Here is a 26,053-nt window from a genome sequence, read left to right as displayed (position 1 = left end):
AAGGGCCAAGGAGGGCTCCTGGAGGAGGACTGCGCAGCCCCCCTCCCATCTTTGTGCTGCCCCAGAGAGGTGGTGGTCCCCGGGGCCAGGGGACCACAGCGGACCCCTGCACTTAGTTGATGTATGTAGGCTCGAACCCCCTCACCTCATTTTTTAATAGTAGCTCCGGGGAGGTGGCGTTCCCCAGGGAGGCCCATGAGGCCCCCCGCACATTGATAAAGTAGCTCCGGGGAGGTGGAGTTCCCCAGGGAGGCCCATGAGGCCCCCCGCACATTGATAAAGCCCCAGGGAGGTGGTGGTCCCCAGGGCAGCGTGGGGGGCCAGGAGCACCCTGCGCTATTTTTTTTTTAAAAGCCCCGGGGAGGTGGTGGTCCCGGGGATTGGTGGGTCCTGTGAGGCCCCTGCCCATTATTTAAAAAGCCCTGGGGAGGTGGCGGTCCCCAGGGCAACGTGGGGGGGTAGGACCCCCCACACATTTTACTTTAAAAAAGCCCTGGGGAGGTGGTGATACCTAGCGCTGCGGGGGAGCCGTGTGCCCCCGCATTTAAATGAGTATAACCCTGGGGAGGTGGTGGTCCCCGGGTCCCCGCTACATAATTAAACATTGCCCCCAGGACCTGGCCCACCCGGGGGCTTAAAACCACTGTGCTTTGTTTCTTTTTTAATTTCTGCCGGATTTGCAGACCCTACGCAAATCCAGCCAAATGTTTGGTAAAAAAATACTTTTTTTTTACCCTTGGAATCCCTGTGGGACCCCCCTGAGCAGGCCTAGGGGTTCAGGGTGTTTCTACCCTGCCCCTTTTTCTTCTGTGTTCACCTTTTTTCTTGTGACTCGGTTCAACCGAGTCACGATGACTGCCAACATTTTCTAGTTTGAAGTTTTGACAGCCAATCAGAAGTCAGCTCGTGCTTGGGAGCTGACCGTGGTCACCAGATAAAAATATTTTTTAGGTCTCGCCTGACCCAGCGCATGCGCTGGTCTGTCGAGACTTATTGAGAGGGCTCCAAAAAGTGCTACCAGGCCAGCCTAGAGCTACAGTGCATGTGCGCGGGTGCGCGCGCCGCTTTTACCGTGATTACTTTCACTTTCGCGGCCGCACGGCCGCTTTGATGTTTGATCGCGATCACTTTCGCGGCCGCACGGCCGCTTGGCATAGCCAATAGGTCTCACTTTTGGGACCTTATAAGTATTTAGTTATACAACTGTTGCATGGCTAAACACTTATAAGGTCCCAAAGGCGAGACCTATTGGCTATGCCATTGCTTGTTTAGATATGTATTTCTCAGGAACTACTGAACAGATTTACACCATTTTAAAAAAGATTGCTTTATGAACCAGGACCTAACTTTTTGCCAAATTTGGTGTAATTCCTTTCAGCAGTTTGGGCTGTAGCCTTGTCTAATGTTTCCTATAGAAATTAACATGGAGAATATGTGTTTTGGGACCCCCCTTTCTTCTCAGCCCCCACTTGACGAATCACCCCAAAACTTTCAAGAGAGGAGCTGATGGGAGCACCCCATTCGTTTTGACAATTTTGTGAAGATTCGTCAACCGGCACCAAAGGTATTGGCAAAAGAAAAAACACTTTTTAAATAGAATCAAGGTCCTAACTATAGCTACCTACTGGCTGCCAGTAGATAATATGTATGTGTGTGTGTGTATATATCAGTAGGTATTATTAGTTAGGTCCTAGTTTCAATACAAAAAGCTATTGTTTTGCTAATAACTTTGGAGCCGTTTGAGGAATCTTCACAAAATGTTCAAAACTAGTTTGCCAGTCACTTCAGCTGCTGTCTAGAAAATGTTGGGGTGATCCATCTAGCAAAGGCAGAGGAAAAGGGGGGGTCCCAAAATATGTTTTTCCCATGCAATTTCCCATAGGGATTTTAGACAAAACTACACCCAAACTGCTGAATGGAAATACACCAAATATGGCAGAAAGCTAGATCATGGTCCAGAAAGAGTGCTTTTTGTAAATTGGTGTAAATCTGGTCAGTAGATTTGGAGTTATTAAAGTAAAAGGCATTATGTATATTTAGAGACGCAGATCTTCCGCAGGTCTGCGGTTCCACTATACAACAGCAATGCCATGATTGGCTGGACGCAACATGATAGGAAAGTTTGCCAACATTTCGTGCATCGGGGCACTGTTCCCAGGGGGGAAAATAATATATAAAAGTGATAAAATGGGTCAGTGTAGAGATAGCCTAACCCCATGGGGCTGACAGAAGGGGGGGGGGGGTATGTGGGAGACCCTTCAAGTGCAAGAAATTGTCCAAAAACATTTTGTTTTTGGCATGTGAGGATCCACCCAGAGCTTCACGCATATGGTTAGATCTGCCGATCCAGACCCCACTTTAAAAAAACATACACCCATTCACAGATTCACAAACCTACTCACCCACTCACTTACCCACACAACTGCTCACACACCCATACAGCCACTTGCACACCCACTCACAGACCCACAAAACCACTCACACACTCACTCACAGACCCACTAACACAACCCCTCACACACCCATACATACACTCACACACCCATGCCTACTCACACACTGTTGGACAGGCCACACGAAGGGCTTGCTCCCTCCCCGCACGACGGGGCCCGAGCTCCGGCCCACCAGGCATAATCCACGAAAAGCACCTGTACCCCGTCTCCCGACGGATCCTCTGCCCTCTGACCTCTACTCATCACGGGGCCCAGCCCCACCGGCTCCCCCGGCTGGTTCAAGCCGCCATCTTGGGCCCTGCACCACGAGGCCGCGTGGCCTCGCCCCGACCCTAACCCCGGGCCTGGCCGGCCCCGACATCCCGGCACCACCATCCACCCGGGAGGTGAGCGGACCACTTGGCAGGTCAATGGGAGGACGAAGTGTCAAGAGCTCTTCCCCCACCAGGTGCCGATCGCCCCCAGCTCCCCCAGGCGCTGGCTCCAACCCCCTGCTGGGTGTCTGGACACCTTCATCCCGGGCCCTCCGACCTCCAAGTGCGAGGGTCCGGACATCAAAGGGCGCCTGCCCTATAACTGGGGCAACTCCGGAGCAGGAAGGCAGTTGTATCCTGGAGTCGAGAGACACCGAGAGAACTCAGCCTTGACGGACTACTGGCGCTGCCGTAGCCCGCTCTTGTGAACCATCGTCCTGCCTGCTGGCGCTGCCGCGGCCTTCTACAACATCCATCCTCGTCGGGACCTGCTGGCGCTGCCGCGGCCCGTTGTAACGACCATCCTCACCGGGACCTGCTGGCGCTGCCGCGGACCGTACATCGACCATCTTTCCGGGACCTGCTGGCGCTGCCGCGGCCCGTTGCAACGACCATCCTTACCGGGACCTGCTGGCGCTGCCGCGGACCGTACATCGACCATCTTTCCGGGACCTGCTGGCGCTGCCGCGGCCCGTACCAACCGAGCTCGAGGATTGTGAGCTAATCATCATCTCATCCAAACTACCTGACTGGTAGACAGACTGTCCCGCTACCCCTTACCCTGCTTTAAGAGACGTGAATCGAGGGGACCCCTGAGTCCAGACCTCCTTGTACCATTCAACCGTACCTTAAGAAGTGCTTATAAAGAACACTGAACCTTATCCGTGTGTGGTATCTGTCTGTGGGGGGGAAGTTACTTGTCTGTACGATCGCTGGAGACGGCTCTCCCCGGAGACCTCTCCTCCTGACCCCGGCCGACCCTCCCGGTCCGTCTATCCTTTCTAACATTGGTGGCCAGCGGCGCGATCCGAATCAACGCGTAATCGTACAGAGAGTAGCTCACCCCACGACAACAACACGATGTCAGCCAAAGATAGCAACTCCACCGAGAAATTCCAAATGGATAAATTAGAAGAATACAACCACCGCGAACTGAGACAATTCTGCATAGAACTTGGCATTGCTACCACCGGCCTGAGTACCAAAGATGATCTAAAGCACGCCCTAGAGTCGTGGACAGAAACTGGGGTCGCCGGACCCTCCGACCAAAGCAGCATCACACCAGAGGGGAACGCCACGACTCCCGAGGAGCGGGGAACGGGCCTCTCGCAGGAGGAGATCCGAGAAAGAGAAAGAACCAGATTGCACGAGTTGGAAATGGCACGACTCAAGATGGATGGGGAACTCAAGTTAGCTGAACAGAAACTCAACCTCGAGCACATGCGGCTCCGAGATGAACGAGAAGAGAAGCAGAGACAGAGAGAGCTGGAGGAGAAAAAAATAACGCTCGAGCACGAGCGCAAACTGGCGGAAATAGAACTTCGGAAACAGAATAAAGAACTGGGGGTGCCTGAGCGACCACACACCCCGGGGCCAATCGAGAAAAAAGTCCACATCCCCAGGATGTTGTCCGCGAGTATGTCCGAGAAGACGACATACAACAGTGGTTTAAAGCCTACGAGATCGCCATGACCTCCCACCGGATCGACCGGAGTGATTGGGGAGCCGGACTCTGGGGGAGGTTTATCAACGAGGGGCGCGATGCCCTACTGCAGCTCCCAGATCACCAAATGTCGTCCTACGACCACATGAAGGCTGCCCTCCTCACCCGCTACGGCCTCACACCCGAGATGTACCGCCAGAGGTTCAGAGATTGCACCCGGATCCCAGGTACAACTTGGGTAGAATACGTGAACTATTTCAGCCGTGCCTTCGAGGGTTGGATAAAGGGGAGCCAGGTCACCACCTACGAACAACTCTTTAACCTGATGGTATGGGAGCACCTGTCGAACAACTGCTTCGTCGAGCTCAGGCAGCACCTCCTCGACAGCAAGCTGACTGACCCCCGGCAGCTCGCCGCCGAAGCTAACCGATGGGAAAGCACCCGAGTGGGCCGGAGGGGGCCACACGAACAGAACAGAAACAACCAAGGCCAGCACCGTCCTCGGGGAGGAGGAGGGGGCCAGGGGCGAGGGAGAGACGCCTTGGCCGCAACACCCGTGGCCAGCACCCCGGCTCCGGCCGGTCGGGGCAACCCCCCGTGGCGTCCTGGGGTCCGAGCCAACGTCACGTGCCACCGATGCCAGCGAGTCGGCCACTACGCCAATGACCCGAGCTGCCCGCAGAACCAAACACCCAAGCCCCGCCAGGTAGCTGCCGCCGCCCTGGGGGAAGAGCGATCATTGGAGGAACCAGAGGAGTATGAGCCGGCCCAGCAAGAGTGGGAACCGGCCGCCATGGTCCTGGCGTGCTTAGGGGGAAGAGACATGGTCCCGCGGGCTCCCCTACCCGCTAACACCAGGAAATACGGTCAGTGGGTGACCATTAATGGACAGCGAGCCGAGGCCTTGCGTGACACAGGCGCCAGTGTGACGGCCGTCCGCTGTCACCTGGTGAAGCCCGAGCAGATCCTGCCGAACATTCTCTGCCCCGTCCGCTCGGCAGACAACTCTGAAAGTATGTGTCAAATGGCCTGCGTTCCATTCGAATGGGGAGGGGTCTCCGGCCTGTTGAAGGTGACGGTCCGGGACGATGCCCCCGTGGACTGCCTCCTGGGGAATGACCTCGAGAGTTCCCCGTGGGCCACCGTTGAGAGAAGAGAGCACCTGGGGATGCTGGGCCTCCCGGACTGGGCCTGCATAACCACCCGGTCCATGGCCGCCCGTGCCGTCCCTCGTTCAGAAGAACCAGAATGGCCAGCACCTCCGCCCCAGTCGCCCCAGTAGAAGACAACGACGAGGCCAGCCTCCCAGACCCGACGGCCGAAGGGGACGCGCAACCCCAGGACCTTCCTGACCTGGCTCAGTGGCGTCAAGAGGGGGGGCCCACCCAAGCACAGTTCCGCCAGGAACAAAAGACCTGTCCCTCCCTCGAGGGACTCCGCCAACAAGCCAGCGCCCAGAACACAGGGGACTCCACCGGAACTCACTGGGTCTACTGGGATAACGACCTGCTATACAGCGAGCAAAGAATCGCCGAGCTGGGGGCCGGTCGAGTACTGGTGGTACCTCTCCGCTTCAGAGACTTTCTGCTCAACCTGGCCCACGATGTCCCCCTGGCTGGACACCTGGGCCAAGATAAAACGTACAGCCGCCTAGTGACCCACTTTTTCTGGCCGAAGATGAGAAACGACGTCCTGAACCACTGCCGATCTTGCCCCACATGCCAAGCCAGCGGGAAGAGTGGTCGGAAGCTGAAAGCCCCTCTGCAACCCTTCCCTGTGGTCACCACCCCGTTCGAGAGGGTGGGGATAGACATCGTGGGGCCTCTGGACCCCCGCACGGCACAAGGACACAGGTTCATCTTAGTACTGGTGGACCATGCCACCCGCTACCCCGAGGCGGTGCCCCTACGGACCGTGACAGCTCCGGTGGTTGGCCGGGCCCTAATGGGGATCTTCTCCCGGGTAGGCTTCCCCCGAGAAGTCGTCAGCGACCGAGGCACGAACTTTATATCCAAATACATGAAGTCCCTCTGGCAACAATGCGGGGTCACCTACAGATTCACGACCCCCTATCACCCCCAAGGGAACGGACTAGTGGAGCGTTTTAACCGCACCCTCAAGGGGATGATTGGGGGATTGGAAGAGCCCCTCCGTCGCCAGTAGGATGTACTACTCCCGTGCCTCCTCTTCGCCTACCGCGAAGTTCCCCAGAAGTCCCTCGGTTTTAGCCCTTTCGAACTCCTGTACGGGCACCCTGTGCGAGGGCCCCTCAGCCTAGTAAAAGAAGGTTGGGAGATGGCCCCCCTAAAGACCCCTCCGGACGTCTTCAAATACCTCCTGGCCCTACGCAATCAGACCCGGCGCTTCAGAGAGATGGCCAAGGCGAACCTCGAGGCCAGCCAGGAGGACATGAAGAAGTGGTATGATCACAATGCCTCCTCCGTTGAGTTCGAGCCTGGACAACAAGTATGGGTGATGTCCCCCACCGAACCATGTGCCTTGCAAGATAAGTGGACGGGGCCCTTCAAAGTGGTCGAGCGCAAAAGCCCCGTCACTTACCTCATCGACCTGGGGACCTCCCGGAACCCCCTTCGGGTCCTCCACACCAACCGACTCAAACCACACTTTGTGCGCTCAGAACTCAGCCTCCTGATGGCTACGGACAGTGGGGCGGAGGAAGACTCCGAACCCCTCCCGGATCTTCTGAAGACTCAGGAGAATGACGGCTCCGTGGACGGGGTCCGGCTCTCTGACGCACTCACTTCGGAGCAACGCCAGGGCTGCCGGAACCTCCTGCTGCAGTTCGCTACCCTGTTCTCCCTCACCCCCGGGGTCACCCCTTGGTGTTTGCACGACGTAGACACCGGGGACAGTCCCCCTGTCCGACACCGGGCCTACCGCGTACCAGATCGGGTACGGGCCTGCATACAGGAGGAGGTGGCCAAGATGCTCACAATCGGGGTCATCGAGCCCTCGGACAGTCCCTGGGCCAGTCCGGTTGTATTGGTCCCCAAAGCCGCTGCCCCCGGCACCGCACCTGAACTGAGATTCTGCGTCGACTACCGGGGCTTGAACGCTGTCACCCGGACCGACGCTCATCCGATCCCCCGAGCAGACGAGCTGATCGACCGGCTGGGGGCCGCCCGCTACCTCAGTATCTTCGACCTAACAGCGGGCTACTGGCAGATCGGCCTCACACCCAGGGCTCAGGAACGGTCAGCCTTCTCTACCCCCGACGGCCACTACCAATTCAAGGTCATGCCCTTCGGCATGAAGAATGCCCCCGCCACGTTTCAACGCCTCGTGAACCAGGTCTTGGCGGGGCTCGAAGAGTTCAGCGCTGCCTACCTGGACGATATCGCTGTATACAGCCGCCACTGGCCCGACCACCTCCGTCACCTCCAAGAGGTCCTACAGGCCCTCCAGCGGGCCGGCCTCACGATTAAGGCCGGCAAGTGCCAAATTGGCCAAGGGTCTGTGACCTACCTTGGGCACCAAGTGGGAAGCGGGCTGGTGGCCCCGCTACAACTTAAGATTGCTGCCATCCAGTCCTGGCAGCCCCCCGTCACCCAGACCGAGGTCCGAGCCTTCTTGGGGCTCACCGGCTACTACCGGCGGTTCGTGAAGGACTACGGCAGCATCGTGGGGCCCCTCACGGGTCTCACGTCCAAGAACCAACCGAAGCGGATTAACTGGACCCCCGATTGTCAAGCGGCCTTCGAGAAGCTGAAGGCCGCCCTGTGCACCGCCCCTGTGCTCCAGGCCCCCGATTACGGTCGGGAATTCGTGGTACAGACCGACGCCTCCGACCACGGCATCGGAGCCGTCCTTTCTCAGTTAAACCCCGAAGGTCATGACCAGCCGGTGGCCTTCATCAGTCGACGTCTCCTGGCCCGAGAACAGAGCTGGAGCACCATCGAGAGGGAGGCCTTCGCAGTGGTGTGGGCCCTCAAAAAGCTCCGGCCCTATCTATTCGGTACCCACTTCCGGGTACAAACCGACCATCGACCCCTGCAGTGGCTGATGCAGATGCGGGGGGAGAACCCAAAACTCTTGCGCTGGTCCATTTCCCTGCAGGGAATGGACTTCACTGTGGAGCACCGACCAGGCCAAGACCACGCCAACGCGGATGGCCTGTCCCGCTTTTTCCGCCTCGACGAAGAGAGTCCCCAAGGAGATGGGTGACTCTCCCCGCCTTCAGCTGGGGGGGGACGCATGTTGGACAGGCCACACGAAGGGCTTGCTCCCTCCCCGCACGACGGGGCCCGAGCTCCGGCCCACCAGGCATAATCCACGAAAAGCACCTGTACCCCGTCTCCCGACGGATCCTCTGCCCTCTGACCTCTACTCATCACGGGGCCCAGCCCCACCGGCTCCCCCGGCCGGTTCAAGCCGCCATCTTGGGCCCTGCACCACGAGGCCGCGTGGCCTCGCCCCGACCCTAACCCCGGGCCTGGCCGGCCCCGACATCTCGGCACCACCATCCACCCGGGAGGTGAGCGGACCACTTGGCAGGTCAATGGGAGGACGAAGTGTCAAGAGCTCTTCCCCCGCCAGGTGCCGATCGCCCCCAGCTCCCCCAGGCGCTGGCTCCAACCCCCTGCTGGGTGTCTGGACACCTTCATCCCGGGCCCTCCGACCTCCAAGTGCGAGGGTCCGGACATCAAAGGGCGCCTCCCCTATAACTGGGGCAACTCCGGAGCAGGAAGGCAGTTGTATCCTGGAGTCGAGAGACACCGAGAGAACTCAGCCTTGACGGACTACTGGCGCTGCCGTAGCCCGCTCTTGTGAACCATCGTCCTGCCTGCTGGCGCTGCCGCGGCCTTCTACAACATCCATCCTCGTCGGGACCTGCTGGCGCTGCCGCGGCCCGTTGTAACGACCATCCTCACCGGGACCTGCTGGCGCTGCCGCGGACCGTACATCGACCATCTTTCCGGGACCTGCTGGCGCTGCCGCGGCCCGTTGCAACGACCATCCTTACCGGGACCTGCTGGCGCTGCCGCGGACCGTACATCGACCATCTTTCCGGGACCTGCTGGCGCTGCCGCGGCCCGTACCAACCGAGCTCGAGGATTGTGAGCTAATCATCATCTCATCCAAACTACCTGACTGGTAGACAGACTGTCCCGCTACCCCTTACCCTGCTTTAAGAGACGTGAATCGAGGGGACCCCTGAGTCCAGACCTCCTTGTACCATTCAACCGTACCTTAAGAAGTGCTTATAAAGAACACTGAACCTTATCCGTGTGTGGTATCTGTCTGTGGGGGGGAAGTTACTTGTCTGTACGATCGCTGGAGACGGCTCTCCCCGGAGACCTCTCCTCCTGACCCCGGCCGACCCTCCCGGTCCGTCTATCCTTTCTAACACACACCCACACTACCACTCACACACCGATCCACACAGCCACTCACACACCCACACAGCCACTCATGTGCCCACTCACAGATCCACAAAACCACTATCACAACCACTCACACAGCTACTCACACTGCCACTCCCACACACACTTATGCACCCACTCACACACCATATACCTAGTCACACACCCACACAGTCACACACCCAGCCACACACAGGCAGTGACACACTTCTATAATTTTTGTATGAAATGTGTTCTTGTTTTAGTATTGAATGTGTGCAACATAACCCGGCAGACCCCTTATTTGTCCAAGGATTCACAATAAATATGCGGGCCCATAAAATGAAGTTAAAAAAAGAGACTCTGCATTAAATTTATAGAAAGACTATGCAAGTTACTTTATCTTAGTTTTTATTTTTAAAACACATAATAAGAATGAATGTGTGTATAAAATGTATTTGTAAACTTGTGAAAATGCATATTAGTAAATTGAGCTTATGAGTCAAATCGTAGTGCAATGTATATTTAGAGAAATTGTGAAATACACCAAAAACAAATATTACAGGGAAGTTATAGTTAGGAAATTCACTGAAAAATATATATGCTCACTGAAGAAAAACAAAGGTTAGAAGGATGTTATAGTTAGGCTCGGGTTTCACTTGTACAAAACAATTGAAATTTAGCAGTTATAGTTAGCTGAGCTAACTATAACTTGCCCCCCCACAATGCACTGCTTATAACCTCACATATTGCATCACTCATGGCATGGTCAGTGACATCGCTGATGACATCATCCAATGAGTGCAAGTGTTCCAATAACACTTCTGAAACTTACACATATATACTAAGCTACTGCATAAGTTAAACTACTATTATTTTTGTAAAACTAATGAGTGGTAGTGTTTCTAGCATATGTCATCTGACTGTGTGTCTGTCTGTATCTGTGTGAGAGTGGGTGTCTAAGTGGCTGTATGGGTGTAAGTGGGTGTGTGAGTGGGTGTATGGGTGAATAAGTGGGTGCATCAGATGCTGTATGGGTGAGTGAGTGACTGTGTGAGTGGCTGTATTGGTGAGTGAGTGGCTGTGTGCAGCAGCACCGTGATTGGCTTTGAGGCGTCTGCTTACGGAGTCGACTGAAGAGGACAGAGAAGCGGCGGCCCAGCAAGTAAGTGAAATTTTCTTAACCCCTCGCCTCACCACTACTGCTCCGTAGCGACCGCTACTGCTGTAGTAGTTTTTGATTAATGAAGCCCCGGTCCTGGTGTGAATTAAAGGAACTCTGGTCTTTGTGTAGTGTTTGAATGAATTTTTCTGTCATTTTATAGTCCTTAAATTAATAAAGCCTTCGCCGCGTTGTAGTGTGAATAAACGAAGACCCAGATTTTCTGTAGTGTAATGACTGGACCATGGACCTGCTGTAGTTTTGGAAGGAATGAAACCCCCATCTTGCTGTAATGTTGAAATGAATGAAGCCCCTATATTGCACTATTTTCAGAATGAAAAAAACCTAAGTCCCGTAGTAGTGCTGGAATTAATGAAACCCTAGTGCCTGCTGTAGTGTGAACGAATAAAGCCCTAGTCCTGCAGTAGTTACAGAATGAATGAATGAATTCCTGCCGTAGTGTTCGAATAAATGAAGCCCCGATACTGCTGTAGTGTTACAAGGAAGGAAAGCTGGGTTCCGTAGTAGTGCTGGAATGAATGAAGCGCTAGTGCCTGCTGTAGTGTGAACGAATGAAGCCCTAGTGCCTGCTGTAGTGTGAACGAATGAAGCCCTAGTGCCTGCTGTAGTGTGAACGAATGAAGTCCTAGTGCTGCAGTAGTTCCAGAATGCATGACTTCCTGAAGTAGTGTTAGAATAAATGAAGCCCCGATCCTGCTGTAGTGTTAAAAGGAAGGAAAGCTGGGTTCCGTAGTAGTGCTGGAATGAACGAAGCCACAGTCCCATAGTAGTGTTATAATGAACAAAGCCCTGTTTCCATAGTATTTCTGGAATGAATGAAGCACTGGTTCTGTACTAGTGTCAGAATGAATGAAATGCCAGTCCTGCAGTAGATTTAGAATTAATTAAGCCCCTGTCCTGCAGTAGTGTTAATGAAAGAAGCCCCTTCTGCAGCAGTGTCAGTGAATGAATGAAAACCCTGTCCGGCAGTAGTGTGAATGAAGGAAGCCCCCGTCCTGCTGTAAGGTCACGCCCCAGTGCCCGTGCCCCAGGCTCACCTCTGCCGCCCCCTCATTTGAATGTTAAAGGCCTCGCGGGTCTGACATCAGAGGCTATTTGCATAGGGCAGGGCTGGCCCCGTGCTGCAGCGCGGTGTGTCAGAGATGGACTGGGGGCTGCATTGTTCGCATGCTTCGCGGATCCGGGGGCTTCGCCAATGATGCGGTCTATGGGCTCGGGGCTCTTTTTCTGGAATGAAGGAGGACTCCAACTTTATGGAAGGTAATGTCCGAGCTCCGTGCTGTCCGAGACCAGTGATGTCCGCGGAGCGGGTGTCCGAGACCCCTGATGCCCCCGGGGTGGATGTCCGCGTTCCGTGGTGTCCGGGGCCAGTGGTGTTCACGGGGCGGATGCCCGAGCTCGTTGGTTGCCGAACGGTGCCCTGGACAGATATCCGTGCTCGGTGTCCGAGGCCGGTGTAGTCCACTCCCGGGGGATGCCCGCTCTCCCCTGACGTCCGAGCACGGAGCCTGGCCACCGAGGGCAGACAGGCGAAGGTCGCGGGTCTGGGCTTATCACAGCACCGATGACCCCGGCGGACAATAACCCCGTGCGCACCCTGCAGGATCGGGCAGGGCTGGAGGGTAATGTGCGTGTCGTGTGGGGGAGAGGTATTCAGCCCCCCCCCCCCCCCGTGTCACGTCACTCCGCGAAATGCTGGGCAATCAGGAGTGTCGGTACTGCCCACTTCAGGCCCTGGGCCAGCACTTTCCGTTTCCAGTTATGTTGCGGACACTGTCCTTTTCATCCTACGTTGACCCTGCCAAGGGGCTGACCTGGGGCTTCCCCTTTCCTGTATTTGCCTGTATGGTGCTGGAACTGTCCGTTTCATGCACGGTGTCCATTGAGAAGTGCTGGCACTGTCCGTTTCATGCTCGTGACTGGCACTGGCCCTTGTGGTGATCTGGCCAGAAGTGCTGGTAATGTCCATTTAAAGCTCTAGTCTCCTCTTAGGCGCAATGGGGTAGTTCAGAAGTGTTGCCACTGACCATGAAGTGCTTTAAGACCTCAATTTATTGCTTTAGGACCTAGTATGTACAGCCTATGAAATGTTACCAGGTCTGCACGGATTTATGTATGTACTGTCCGATTTTTGTATGCACTTCCCAGTGGAATGCTGTGTATCTCTTTTTAGGAATTCGGTTCTGTCCGTTTAAATTGTCTGTGCTGCCTGTATTACCCCATGAAACGTTTGGGGACTTTCAAATGTGTTTGGATCTGTTTGTACTGCCTGTGGAATGCTCTTAGGTCTGTTGGTGCTATTGCCCCATGGAATGCTCAGGGATCTGTTGGTGCCCCTGTGGAATGCTCAGGGATCTGTTGGTGCTACTGCCCTGTGGAATGCTCAGGAATATGTTTGTACTGCCTGTGGAATGCTCTTAGGTCTGTTGGTGCTACTGCCCCATGGAATGCTCAGAGATCTGTTGGTGCTACTGCCCTGTGGAATGCTCAGGGATCTGTTTGTAATGCCTGTGGAATGCTCAGGGATCTGTTTGTACTGCCCGTGGAATGCTCGGGGATCTGTTGGTGCTACTGCCCTGTGGAATGCTCAGGGATCTGTTTGTAATGCCTGTGGAATGCTCAGGGATCTGTTTGTACTGCCCGTGGAATGCTCGGGGATCTGTTGGTGCTACTGCCCTGTGGAATGCTCAGGGATCTGTTTGTAATGCCTGTGGAATGCTCAGGGATCTGTTTGTACTGCCCGTGGAATGCTCGGGGATCTGTTGGTGCTACTGCCCTGTGGAATGCTCAGGGATCTGTTTGTCCTGCCCCGTGGAATGCTCAGGGATCTGTTTGTACTGCCCGTGGAATGCTCGGGGATCTGTTGGTGCTACTGCCCCGTGGAATCCTCAGGCATCTGTTTGTACTGCCCCGTGGAATCCTCAGGGATCTGTTTGTACTGCCCCGTGGAATGCTCAGGCATCTGTTTGTACTGCCCCGTGGAATGCTCAGGCATCTGTTTGTACTGCCCCGTGGAATCGTCAGGGATCGGTTTGTACTGCCCCGTGGAATGCTCAGGCATCTGTTTGTACTGCCCCGTGGAATGCTCAGGCATCTGTTTGTACTGCCCCGTGGAATGCTCAGGCATCTGTTTGTACTGCCCCGTGGAATGCTCAGGCATCTGTTTGTACTGCCCCGTGGAATGCTCAGGCATCTGTTTGTACTGCCCCGTGGAATCCTCAGGGATCTGTTTGTACTGCCCCGTGGAATCCTCAGGGATCTCTTTGCACTGCCCCATGGAATGCTCAGGGATCTGCTGGTGCTGCTGTATGTGGAATGTTCCAGGATCTCTTTGTACTGCCTATGTAATGTTCTGGGATACGTTTGTGTACTGTCCCGTAAATGCTCTGGGATCTGTCTGTGCTGTCCCACGAAATGCTGTGGAGTCAGGTTGATGTATTCATACTGTCCCATAAAGTTCCGTTGAGAAGTGCTGCTCCGTGTCCCTGAAGAGGCTCTTAGTTCTGTTCGTGTTTGCACCATTGCGCCGCACGTGCAGCAGAGACGGGCGTCATTCATACTGTCCCCATCAGTAGAGGCGGAGGCCTGCGGAGAAGTGCTGGGGTGTCCCGTTCAAAGTGCGCGAGGCGTGAAGCACGCACTGTCCCTTTAAACGTGATACACAGTTTTAGATGCGAAGTGCTGCTACTGTGCCACTGAAAGTGCTTGAAGGGATGAAGCGGGCGGTGTCCTTTTAACTAGCTGTGGGTACGAACTGCTATCACTGTCCCATTGGTGCGGTTACAGTTTTGGCTGTGAATTGACGGTAATGTGGCGGATTTATCCATCGCAGTGTATTGGGTGAGTTACTGCTCTTGTAGCTGCTGTTGTCACGTCATCGTTAACCCACTCAGGACAGTGGTGATGTTGCGGGCCATCCAAGCTGGGCAGAGCCAATGCAGCTCCACGAAAGTCAGCTCTAGCTGTAAAGTGCCGCCACTGTCTAAATTAATCTAGTCATTTTGGAAAGTGCTGGGATCGCCCCACGTAAAGTGCCGTGGTCCTGGTTGTGAAGTGCTGCAAACGAGCATATTAAGGCACTACATTTAGAGCCGTACTAATAAATTAGAAGTGCGTTGCGCTCACCTAGACAGTGCCTCCTCAATGAAAGTGCTGGAATAAGTCCTACTATTAGCTCTCTATGGAGCAGGGTTAGTGCTACACTGCCGAGTTAAGCACCTCTAGGCACGTGGCTCATTTGCGCACCACCTTACACTAAGTTTTCATGTACTCATGCCCCCTGTACTATGCATGCTACTATCGCTCTGTGAGTCATTGCATCAAAGTGCACCGTTGCGTTCGTAAATCAAATATAAACAAACCAGTTAAAATCTCTGCTCTAAAACTAGTCAATTTTGTTCTAAATGTAATTAGGCGCTTTCGATTTTGCCGAAACTAAAAAGCAGACCTATTAGGAGGCAAAGTATATCAATATATCGATTTAAAAATCTTATTGATTACTCTTTGTGTTTTTTTTGTTATAGTTTTTTTTCTTGTCTGCATGATCTTAGAGCTGAAACGTGAGTATTTTCTTACACTTCTATATTTTTTTTTTAACCCGAGATGTTACTGTGGCAGGCTGGCAGCCTTAAGTGTGAGGGGCGCATTGTTGACTGCTGGATAAAACAGAGGCCCTATCAGTCCGCCCAGATAACCCCGTAGCAATAAATGGACTCCAAGCAAGTTGTGACCTTAGGGCTTGAACTTTGCCATCACATGACCAGCTTGTAAACTGACCTGCAGGGGTGAGGGTGGCCGCCCCAACAGGCCAGGCCGGAGAGAGAGGACTGGCAGCGGATACATGAGGCTGGGCACCAGACTGCTGCTGGCCGGCCTGTAGCGCTCGCTGGCCCTCACATGGCTTCGAAGCACATTCGGAGGGGCATGCAATGGACACATGGGGAGGTAAGCAACAGATTCATTTATAAAAGGGGAGAGTGGGGTTTGAGGGCACCCCCCAAATGGTACGCACGGTCCCCGAACTTCGACGAAATTCGCGTAAATTGTGGCATGTGTTGGGCCCCCCTTTAACTTCACGCTGTTGCTCATTTGGACGACTTCAGATGTGCTCGTTTTACGGTTGTATTGCTTTTTGGGGGGCAATTAAATGTTTTTTTGGGTGTTTTTTTTTAATACTACATGCGAATTAGCACTACGGCCCCCTAATTCGCGAGCCTGATTGAATTGGCAGCTGCGGGCAGTTTCTGATTTCAGGCACACGCGTTGTGTGCCCTGCGTCTCCTACAATCGAAATTCCGTAATCCGCGCGGCCATCTGGAAAAGCTTTGTATTGTAGTGTTAATTATTGACAGTATTGGTGGGGGTGGGGTAAGCAGCCTCCGCCCTCTAGGGGCTAAAGCCGGGTCACCGATCCCTCCCTGCATACTGACCGTATTTGTGATTTAAATGCCACAGGGGCGACGGCGGAGCTGGCCCGGCCGGTTCCTCCCGAGCTTGCAGCGCTGCCCCGCCGATGGCGTGCCAAGGCGAGGCAGATCGGCCGTTATTTTGGGAGAGGCGCTGCTCCGCCTGTGTTGTGGGCGCTGGCCCTGTGGCCAAGTTAAACCCACGACCCCGCCCCCACCCTGGCCGGGCAACATTTGTCGCGGCATTTTCCATCAATGTCACATCAGTTGCACAATAGGCGGGGCCAGCAGCATTTCTGCAACTGCCGAGGCGTATCAATCAACTCCACCCTCGCTGTGCATTTGATTTAAAGCTGAAATATTTACAGGGCCCCGAACTATCCAACAGGCCACAATGTGTCACATTTCATTTATTTATTTTAACCCTTTGGTATTGACAACATTCACGGAAGTGGCTTTTCCATGGGCCAGGTTTGGGCTTGAATGTGTCTTGTAAGACTTGTTTTTTTTCTTATTGATTATGTTGGTCGTCATGTCCTCAATGGTGTTCTTGCAGAGCGTTGTGTTGTGTGAGTGACTTTGACGTATTGGTCAAATGTTTGTGTCTACGTCCAACAATAAAGTTTTTTTTTTTTTTAGTTTTTTTTTAAAGTTTTACAGTAGATCAGTTTGTCAGGCTTCCCTATGACGTGTATATGACGTCGACATGGTCGTGTGTGCCCATTGGATGATGATCAGTGTCGCCTCTACAGCGCGTCACAGTTGCGCTGCGGATGATTGTGACAGCCTTTGCCACGGAGAAGTATATGTCGTGCCCAAATAAGTGTTGGCTGCCATGGGGTTTTTCCTTTGGGGAACTATATAACTCGTAATACGACTGTTGTTCTGTATAGTACATATCTACGTTGTTTGTTTCAAATATCTCCCCTTGTAAAGCGCTCTGATACCCGTAAGGGTCTTGTTCGCGTTATATAAAACCTTCAAAATAAAATAAAATAAAATCTATAAAATCCATCAGCTAATGGACAATTCCGGTGGCCTATAGAAAGAGCGGGTCATCCCTACATTCTCCATAGGGCCCACAGCCCTGGGCACAAAGACATGATGGGCGAGTCTGGGCATGTCAGCGAGAGGACTTCATGGGGTCGCACCTTTCTGAAGGTTTGCACATCACTAGCCATGGAAGGACAGATGCTCATTTAACGAGTCAAATATATTTTTAAAAGTTTTCCTTTTGGGGAGTTTTGCATCCACGTAGCCGCCAGTGGGTAGTGTAATATCACTTCCATCATCGACGGTGGGTTCTTACTCAAGCCTTTGCCTGTCTCTTTGAAAGCAGAAACACTCCCCTAGTTACACAGGTGGTATAGTTGTATAACCCAGTTAGGGGCCTATTCACAAAAACTCCCCTCCCTCCCCCCGAACAGGTGTGATTTACCTCTGGGAATTCAGGAGTAATTAAGAATATACTCTAAAAACGCAGTATTTCTGAATTATTCTCTCTGATTGAGCACGATTCACCAATTATTAAGGAAATATGGGCATATTAGATTTTTGGCAATGATTTGCATATAATTTCTTTTTTTTCCCCCTATATTCACCAATTCCCCAGGAGTCCGGCTCAGACCCCTACATCAACTTCAAGGTATATCTCTTCTCCCGAACCTTAAACTCTGATTTGCTAGCAATATAGAAACTGGGCAGAAGTAAACATGGTGATCAGTTCCTATCCTCCTTTATTTATTGCTCCAGATGGAAGTAATTTTTACTTCTCTGTGTTGGAAAGTCTTTCCCTATACACTCTGAAATATGGTCGATACTTTGAGGCCTTTCCTAAGCTTTTGGCACACTTGCTCTAAGCATTTTCAGGGCTAAACTTAGGTTTGCAACTCTCCGTACAATTTCGTGGTTTGCCAGATTTTGCTTGAAGCCACGCCCCTGGGAACATCCATTTTCTAGGCCTCTATTACATGAAGCCAAATCGACGATTTTCCCAATTGATAGGTGAAACTTGTGTTAAAAAATCATCAAATTCAGGCCTTGTTTTTCAGGAATTTGTGATTGTAGCCCTTGCATAGTAGAGTCCAGCATTGTATACATGCTGCAGATTTATAGTTACAAAGTATAGTTCCAGGGTTACACGTACCCTTTATAGTTACCTTGTTACACAGCAGAGTTACAAGATTACATGGATACTTTCGATTTGCAGTTACCTAATTACTTAATATAGTTTGTGTTGAATACACACTTCAGTTTCATAGTTACAGAGTAACGTAGTATAATTCCAGCATTACATACACATTGCAGTTTTGCGTTATGTAGTTACACTGGTATTGGTGTGTAATGGACACTTCAGTTTCACAATTACATATGCTGTAGGTTTAGTTACATAGTTACTTACATCATTTGTTACGAAGTTTAGTTACGTAGTTACTTACATCATTTGCTACGAAGTTTAGTTACATAGTTACTTACATCATTTGTTACGAAGTTTAGTTACATAGTTACTTACATCATTTGCTACGAAGTTTAGTTACATAGTTACTTACATCATTTGTTACGTTCTAGTGTTTTATTTATAGTTACGAGTTACATCCCTAGTAACAGTCCTGAGTTTCATGATACTGCAGTTTTTACAGTTTTACAATTGCAGCTTTACGTTGTTAGTAGTGCTCCAGTGTGACATATATATGCCACGCATCCACAGTTGCATACTTTCCTAGCTCACATACTTGCCTTGGTACACGTTTAGTGAAAATTCATAATTTACAGAGTTACTACAGTTGTACAGTTTAGTATTACATAGTTACAAACTTATGGTTGTGCAGTGATATAGTGACTACTTTATTACATAGTCACACAGTAAGTGCCTATTATTGTTACGACTATGTCTAGTTGAACTTTTCTCCAGTTGTTGGATTGTGCACAGTGATCTACTGGATTATTCTTTAAAATATAGTCAAATGAACTCTAGTTGCACCCTGGGCCACTTGTCTTCTATTTCTGTTATTTTTAGTTAAAAAAATAAATTAATAAAAAGCTGTATTGAACACTGTATTGAACATCAATGTCTTAATTTCCCAGATACTCATCTACCCTGGCCTTAGAACACGAGCCACTGTAGAGGCAGGCCATTCTCCAGGACAAACCTTTATACTGCTAACAAGCATTGGCAAAGCCAATCGGTCTCTCGTTCGCTTGCAACCTTTTGGCATTTGCGATGCTGGTTTTGCCATGGGGTTTGGAAAACGTTATTGTGTGGGAGCTACAAAGTAGATATATCATAAATCTCAACCAAAACCATTTTTAAGCTCTCTAAAGTCATTCGTTGGCATAATAGTCCCTGGCACTCAAGGAACTACTTTGTGTGTGGATGTGCTCCTTGTGAAATAAAAAAATGCTGCCACTCACAGTGACGTTAACCAATGGGTGAAGTGTGCTGACACATTGCCCCATACAGAAGAAAAATATGAATGACGCAGTAACAGACCAATGGATGAAGGGGGCTGGCTGAAAGTCCCGATAAGTATGTATCATAGATATATAATTTAGTATAACCAAATAATCTAGCCCCCAGTTCTGCGGTCCAGCAAGTGCGCCTTTTCCTTTCCAACTCGTGACACAGTCACCAGTGTGAAGGGTGACATCACTGTGCTTCTCACAGATGGGAAACATGGAGTTTATAACTCACCAGGCTCGTGTTCTCTGCCAATATCTCTCTCCCCATCCCCAGCTAGACCTGCACCGTGATATAGGATGGATGGGGTTATGGAAAGCCCATCCCAGGCTCTTCTGTGCACTATTTCCCTGCACACCACTGAAGCTACATTGAGTATTTAGAGCTGTTATGGCTGTAACACACATATCTAATGTATGCTCTGTGTGTCATGTGGCTGTTCAAGGTGTTGTAGGGATGTCATTTTAGGCTTTTCGCCAACTAAATCCCAAAAACCAAAATCTCTTTATTTTTCCCCTCTTTTTTTTCTGATTTATTTCCCTTGTGTATCCAGTGTTCTAAAATTAGTCTTCAGTGTCGCATTTACACTGCGCTAAACCTTGAACACCTGGGAGCAACTATTACAAACAGCCCTGCTAAGCAATATATACACATAGGTGCTTTGCTATAAGGTGCTTTACAATTCAAGTCGCCAGGCTAACTTAGAAACAGATGCTAAAATATGGGCTGTGTCTCCACGCCGAATGGCTTCTGAAATAACTACCCCTTGGAGAGCACCGTGTCTGTGTCATAAACATAAACTTGCATGAGTAGTGAAGCAAACCCCTTTATGAAACAGAAAATGTCCCCTCCTCGTTGAAATGACATTTAAAGGCACAGTCCAGTTTATTGCTGCAGACAAGAGTCCTTCACCCACTGTGCCAGTTGGGAGATATTAACATAATCTGTGCAAAATTCTCACCTCTTTAATGCCTGAGTAGGTTAGCCGCCGGGTGAAAGGTCACCAAACCAGTTTACTTCTGTAAAGGGGCTGCACTCCACGTGCACCACTTCCCTCAACTTAAGTCACTGAGAAGTAGAAACATTTCTGTTGATTTGTGCCAATGACGCAGCCTTTGGTTGACTATTTAGCAAAAGCAGCAAGTTGATGGTAGCTCGGAACACCGACGTGTCCCACCCACGCCGTGAAGGAGTTGAATAGTTTCGCAAAACTTGTAAGCTCTGTCTTCCTGCACCTTAGTGAGACTTTAGAGTCTGACCTCACAGAGGGCAGTTAGCCACCACTCCATCCCAGCGCACCATGGGTATCAGAGTTTCAGATACAGTGAGACGTGTGCTCTTGGCCTCCTCACCATGCCGCTGGCATGTTGGAGAGGTTAGATTTCCGGACACTGACAATGTAGCCCACTTCGTGGTTGGATTGCCAATGACCACATTGTGCTGGGTACCACACACGAGTGTATTTCCACCGATTTTCTTCACCAAGATGGCGCTCTCCTGGATGCTGCAGCCACATCCTTGGCACACGTCCATCTGTATTGATGCAGGAGCCTACATTTTGCAGCTTTGCCTCTGCAGTCTTCCCTGTGGGGGGAAATCCGCCACAATGGCGGATGGAATATCCGCTGTCCAAAGTGTACGTTTGCGTCAGTTGTTTGAGTTAGCGAAGGGCAGCAGAGAGACAGGACTGACTTAGCATCCTTCGTTATTGGCAAATGGTTTTCTTTGTCCTGAGATATAATGGGGGACACTTCCAGGGTGGGCGAGAGTGGCAGCATCCACGTCTCACTCTCCTGAAGTGAGTGTCCGGGTCCAGGATGTGGGGTGAATGGTAAGGCATCCCCCCTGCCACTAGAAAAGGGGACCCCTTGTCTGTTCCATACACAAACATCTGAGTGCAGCCACATGGCAATCCTGGGAGCCCTTCTGTGCCCCGGTGAGGTGCTCGCAGATTAGGCTAGAGCCCTCCTCCCTCTTGGGTCCTTTACTCCTTCTCTGTCTTCTCCTCTGTCCTGACTTCTCCTTTCCGGCCCTTTAGCCAGAGGGCTGCATAAAGCTCTGTACAGGCAACCGACAAAACCTATCACTTCTCTGCATGTATTGATACACGTGTGTGTTATTGGAATTGCTTGCCAACACGTTGCTGCATGCATGTATGTGAGGCCTCACAGGTTTGGGACTGCTCATTAAGCTAATGACCATGAGTGGAGTCCCCCCTCTAGCGAGTGGAGGCCCCCTCTAGCGAGTGGAGGCCCCCCTCTAGCGAGTGGAGGCCCCCCTCTAGCGAGGGGAGGCACTGCTCTAGCGAGTGGAGGCCCCCCTCTGGCGAGTGGAGGACCCCCTCTGGCGAGTGGAGGCACCCCTCTTGTGAGATGAGGGTGATATTACACAGTCTGTTCCAACAATCCACAAAATGGAGGTTTGGGTTGGTGGATGGATGCGGATAGGGGGGTAGACTTAGCGATAGTCCACCCACATGATCTATAGGTGGATGAATTGGTTTATGTATGGATGGATGGATGGAGGACTGGGTGGACTGATCAATTGATAATTGGTAGTGATAGCCTCCTCCACTTCAACATCAGTCTGAGATTCGGCTCTAGAGAGGATGCCTCCAGGTGCCTTGGTGTGAGTAGAACCTGCTGTTAATAGCATCCCAGCATGAGGCTGTCCTTGTCAATATCCACACGAGGGAACATCCATCTTCTTGTTGTCCACCCTAAGGATATTGTCGTTGTTGATAGCCTACCCTTCGTCAGTTCCGCTCATTGACAAAGCCATATTTCTAGTTTCCACACATGGGAACAGCCTCTGGATTGGTATCTGCACTTGGACAGGTCTTTTTTTGTCCACTTTTGCTCACACGTGAGAACATCCTCTAGACTTGTAGGGAGAAGGGAATGTTTAGCATCCATTGCAGTCATATCTGCAGAAGGCTGTGTTCTTGTAGGCAGTCTGCACCCAACGAGTGTCACCTATATCGATATCCGCACATGCAGTACCACTTCTGTATATGTCATGTATATCCTATGCTTAGTGCGCGATATGCTACTAGCTCCTATCACAGCACAGGAATGTCCTTGAAGTCTGTTGCCACAATTGCAATTTTCTTGTTCCATTATCATACGCGGGCTATCCATTTAATATTTTGCACACAGAAAATATTCCTATTAGACGTCCTTTTGGTCAGTGTGAGCATATGTGAATATCCAGTGATTCGGTTCACACTGAAATGTTACACACAGCTTTGTGAACACTTGTTGCAGCCCAATCTGTGGACCAACCCATGTAGCTCCTCGATGCTTTTGAAGCAGGTACAATACATTTACTGTGGGGTGTAGTGGCTGTATTTGTCGTCGCCATGCCAGGCTCCTTGGCTGAAAGTGCTCTGTAAGATCAACCCTGTTAACACTGTGGCTTGTGCAAGAGCTGATGTACCTAATCTTTTGAATGTTCTGTCCACAGGTCAGTCTCAAAGCTGCCAGACTGCCCAAGTGTGGGAACCTGACTTCAGGGAAAGTAAAACAGGTGAGGCCAATAGCCCCAATGTGATGCGCTTTTTGCATTTTATTCAGACCAGGGTCCATGAGCTGTGATGTGTCCCTAGTGCGGCCAATGTAAAACAAATACAGCTTCACACATTTACAATTCTGTACTCGAAAACGATATCCTGTTTTAAATAATTTAATGTAATAACAATACTTATTATTAGGATTGCCATTTGTCAAGCGCTGCTGTTGCTTAGAAAGGCGTCCTGGCGCTGCAACATTACGCGCCGAGCTGAACCAGCCGACTAACAGATATAGAGCCGGGCCTTAAGTGTTCCCCTAAAGCAAGTCAAGTCAGAGATGGAGCGAAGAGAGGGGGGATGACTTTTCCACAGACCAGAAGCTTGGACGGAGAACGCTCTGCCCTGGTCCGCCATTGGCTGAATTTGGGCTGTATGAGCAGATTGGCTTCCGGGACGGAGCAGGCAATGGGCGCTGGAATTTGTCCTACTTGATGAATAAATCTATGCACTATGCACAGAGTATTGAAAAGGATCTGTTTAGGCAAAGGATGTCCATGAAGTTTGTCTGGAGCTGCAGTAGCTGACGAATTATGGGGAAGGGCTAGGGCCAATCGGGCTGCGGCAGTCTGAATTCTGTACAGGCGGTAAAATCGAATAATCTGGAGACCCCAGGGATACGTCAGACTACAGGGCAAGTCTGACCTGCTCAAGATTGCTGCTTGAATCGCTAGAGGACAGTGGTGTGGTGGAAGAAGCCACTAGATCTTCCACCATGTTTTCAATAAAGAAAAGCAGGTAGAAGCCCGATTGTTGACACGGGAAGTCGAAGAAAGATCATTATCAAATTAAAAGCCTAGATTTCTAAAGGCATTTGAAGAAGAAAAGACATTTGCAGGGGAAGGCCAGAAGTTGTAGGGAGTGGTCGAGGTATCTCACTTCTAGAACAGCAAAGGAGCTTTGTCTGATCGCAGTTGAACTTTTAAGGGCATTGTGTATGGACATCTTTTGGGAGTAGTCAGGGGTCGCAGCTGTGACCTCTACCTTGCTCCCTGCTCCTGGCACTTCATTTGCACCCCTGGTCTTAGAAGGGGCAAAATCTTTGCCGCGCCTGGGGCCTGGATCTCAAAGAAAGCACCAGGAGTACAGGGAGCAAGGTAGAGGTCATAGCAGCGACTACTCCCAAATGACGTCCGTGGCATTGTGAGTCAACCAGTTGGTCCTTTTGCACACACAAATCTCAAAATGTCCATAGGATACAGGCACCGATTGATCCACCGAGGAGATAAACTGGGTGTCGCCAGCATCATTTAGAAAATTGACACCCTTGTCACGGATCAGCTGGGTTAACTTTCTTAGTTAAAGGTTGATGAAAGTCTGGCTTGATGAGGGGCCTGAGGGACCCCTTAACTGATGGGCCTCAACGCGGATTGCAACGGAGGAGGGTGGATTGCTTGAGCTCTATCGTTGAGGTCTGATCTGAATTGGCAGTGCCATCATTGGTGATTTCTTCTAACCCTTACTCAATAGTTTCCAAATAGAATGACTTTTCAATAGAACCTCTGTTAAAAACTACTCACACAAAATAAAGTACATAAATAGGAAAAATATTTTCTCCCAGGTTCCTCCTTTTGGCATTTAGGTTTCAGGTCAACCCAGGTGATGCATACCAAGCAAGGTGGAGGTTAATGCCAATTGTTACCCTACATCTGTCCTCAGGGACCTCCCAGGAGGTTTGTTGGCATCACCTGAATAAAAGCCTCTGGATAAGAGGTGGGGAGGCTTGCAATGGGATAGACTCTCACGCCAACACGTGGAAGGCCTGGAAGGAGAATGGTGAGAGATGGTGAAGCTTTCAATGAGATAAGACTCATAAGACAAGAGGTTGAAGGCTTGGGAGGCTTGCAGTGAGGTAGACTTCAACAAACGAGAGGCCAATATGGAGAAGAATGAGAGGTGGGGAGGCTTTCAATGAGATGGCCTCTCATGCCAACAGTTGGGAGGCTTGCACTGAGGGAGACTTTCATGCCGACAAACGAGAGGCTGATATGGACAAGAATGAGAGGTGGGGAGGCTTTCAATGAGATGGCCTCTCATGCCAACAGTTGGGAGGCTTGCACTGAGGGAGACTTTCATGCCGACAAATGAGAGGCTGATATGGACAAGAATGAGAGGTGGGGAGGCTTTCAATGAGATGGCCTCTCATGCCAATAGTTGGGAGGCTTGCACTGAGGGAGACTTTCATGTCGACAAACGAGAGCCTGATATGGACAAGAATGAGAGGTGGGGAGGCTTAAAGTGAGATGGCCTCTCATGCCAACAGATGAGACCCGGAAGGATAAGGGTGCGGAGACTTGCAACGAGATAGACCTTTGTGCCAACAGGTGGAAGGCCTGGAGGTATAAGGGTGAGATAAGGGGAAGCTTACAATGAGACTTTTCTGCCAACAGATGGGAGAACCTGGAGGAATAAGGGTGAGAGATAGGGAGGCTTGCAATGAGATAGACTCTCGTGCCAACAGGCGGAAAGCCTGGAAGGCTTGCAGTGATATAGACTCTTGCACCAACAGGCAGAATGCCAGGAGGGATATGTGTGAGAGTTTGTGAAGCTTGGAATGAGGTAGACATGCCAACATGCACCTCTGAAATATCCCTCAATGTCCCAGGAAGGATTCTGAGGGATGGATGGAATAGTTTAGAGGTAAGTTTGCATGCAACACAGCCTGTGCTTCCTCCACAATCTTCTCTTTCGACCTTCTGCAACCCCC

General features: G+C 51.2%; 1 protein-coding gene across 9 annotated transcripts in view; it reads left to right on the top strand.

Moving 5' to 3' along the window:
* Positions 1 to 26,053, top strand: part of NR6A1 (nuclear receptor subfamily 6 group A member 1) — a 927,754-nt gene that overhangs the window by 662,196 nt on the left and 239,505 nt on the right. For 4 of the 9 annotated variants that reach the window (XM_085613755.1, XM_085613758.1, XM_085613754.1 and 1 more), the window contains one exon: positions 23,244 to 23,306. In XM_085613755.1, coding sequence (XP_085469881.1) covers positions 23,244 to 23,306 — 63 coding nt within the window. Of the gene's footprint in view, positions 1 to 12,024; positions 12,177 to 12,810; positions 12,875 to 15,708; positions 15,861 to 23,243; positions 23,307 to 26,053 lie in introns of those variants that run through there. The other 5 variants (XM_085613761.1, XM_085613759.1, XM_085613762.1 and 2 more) reach the window with 3 other exon arrangements.

The sequence above is a fragment of the Triturus cristatus genome, chromosome 1_2 (assembly GCF_964204655.1).
Source record: "Triturus cristatus chromosome 1_2, aTriCri1.1, whole genome shotgun sequence".
NCBI lineage: Eukaryota > Metazoa > Chordata > Amphibia > Caudata > Salamandridae > Triturus > Triturus cristatus.
This window is presented reverse-complemented; position numbering and strand designations above follow the sequence as displayed.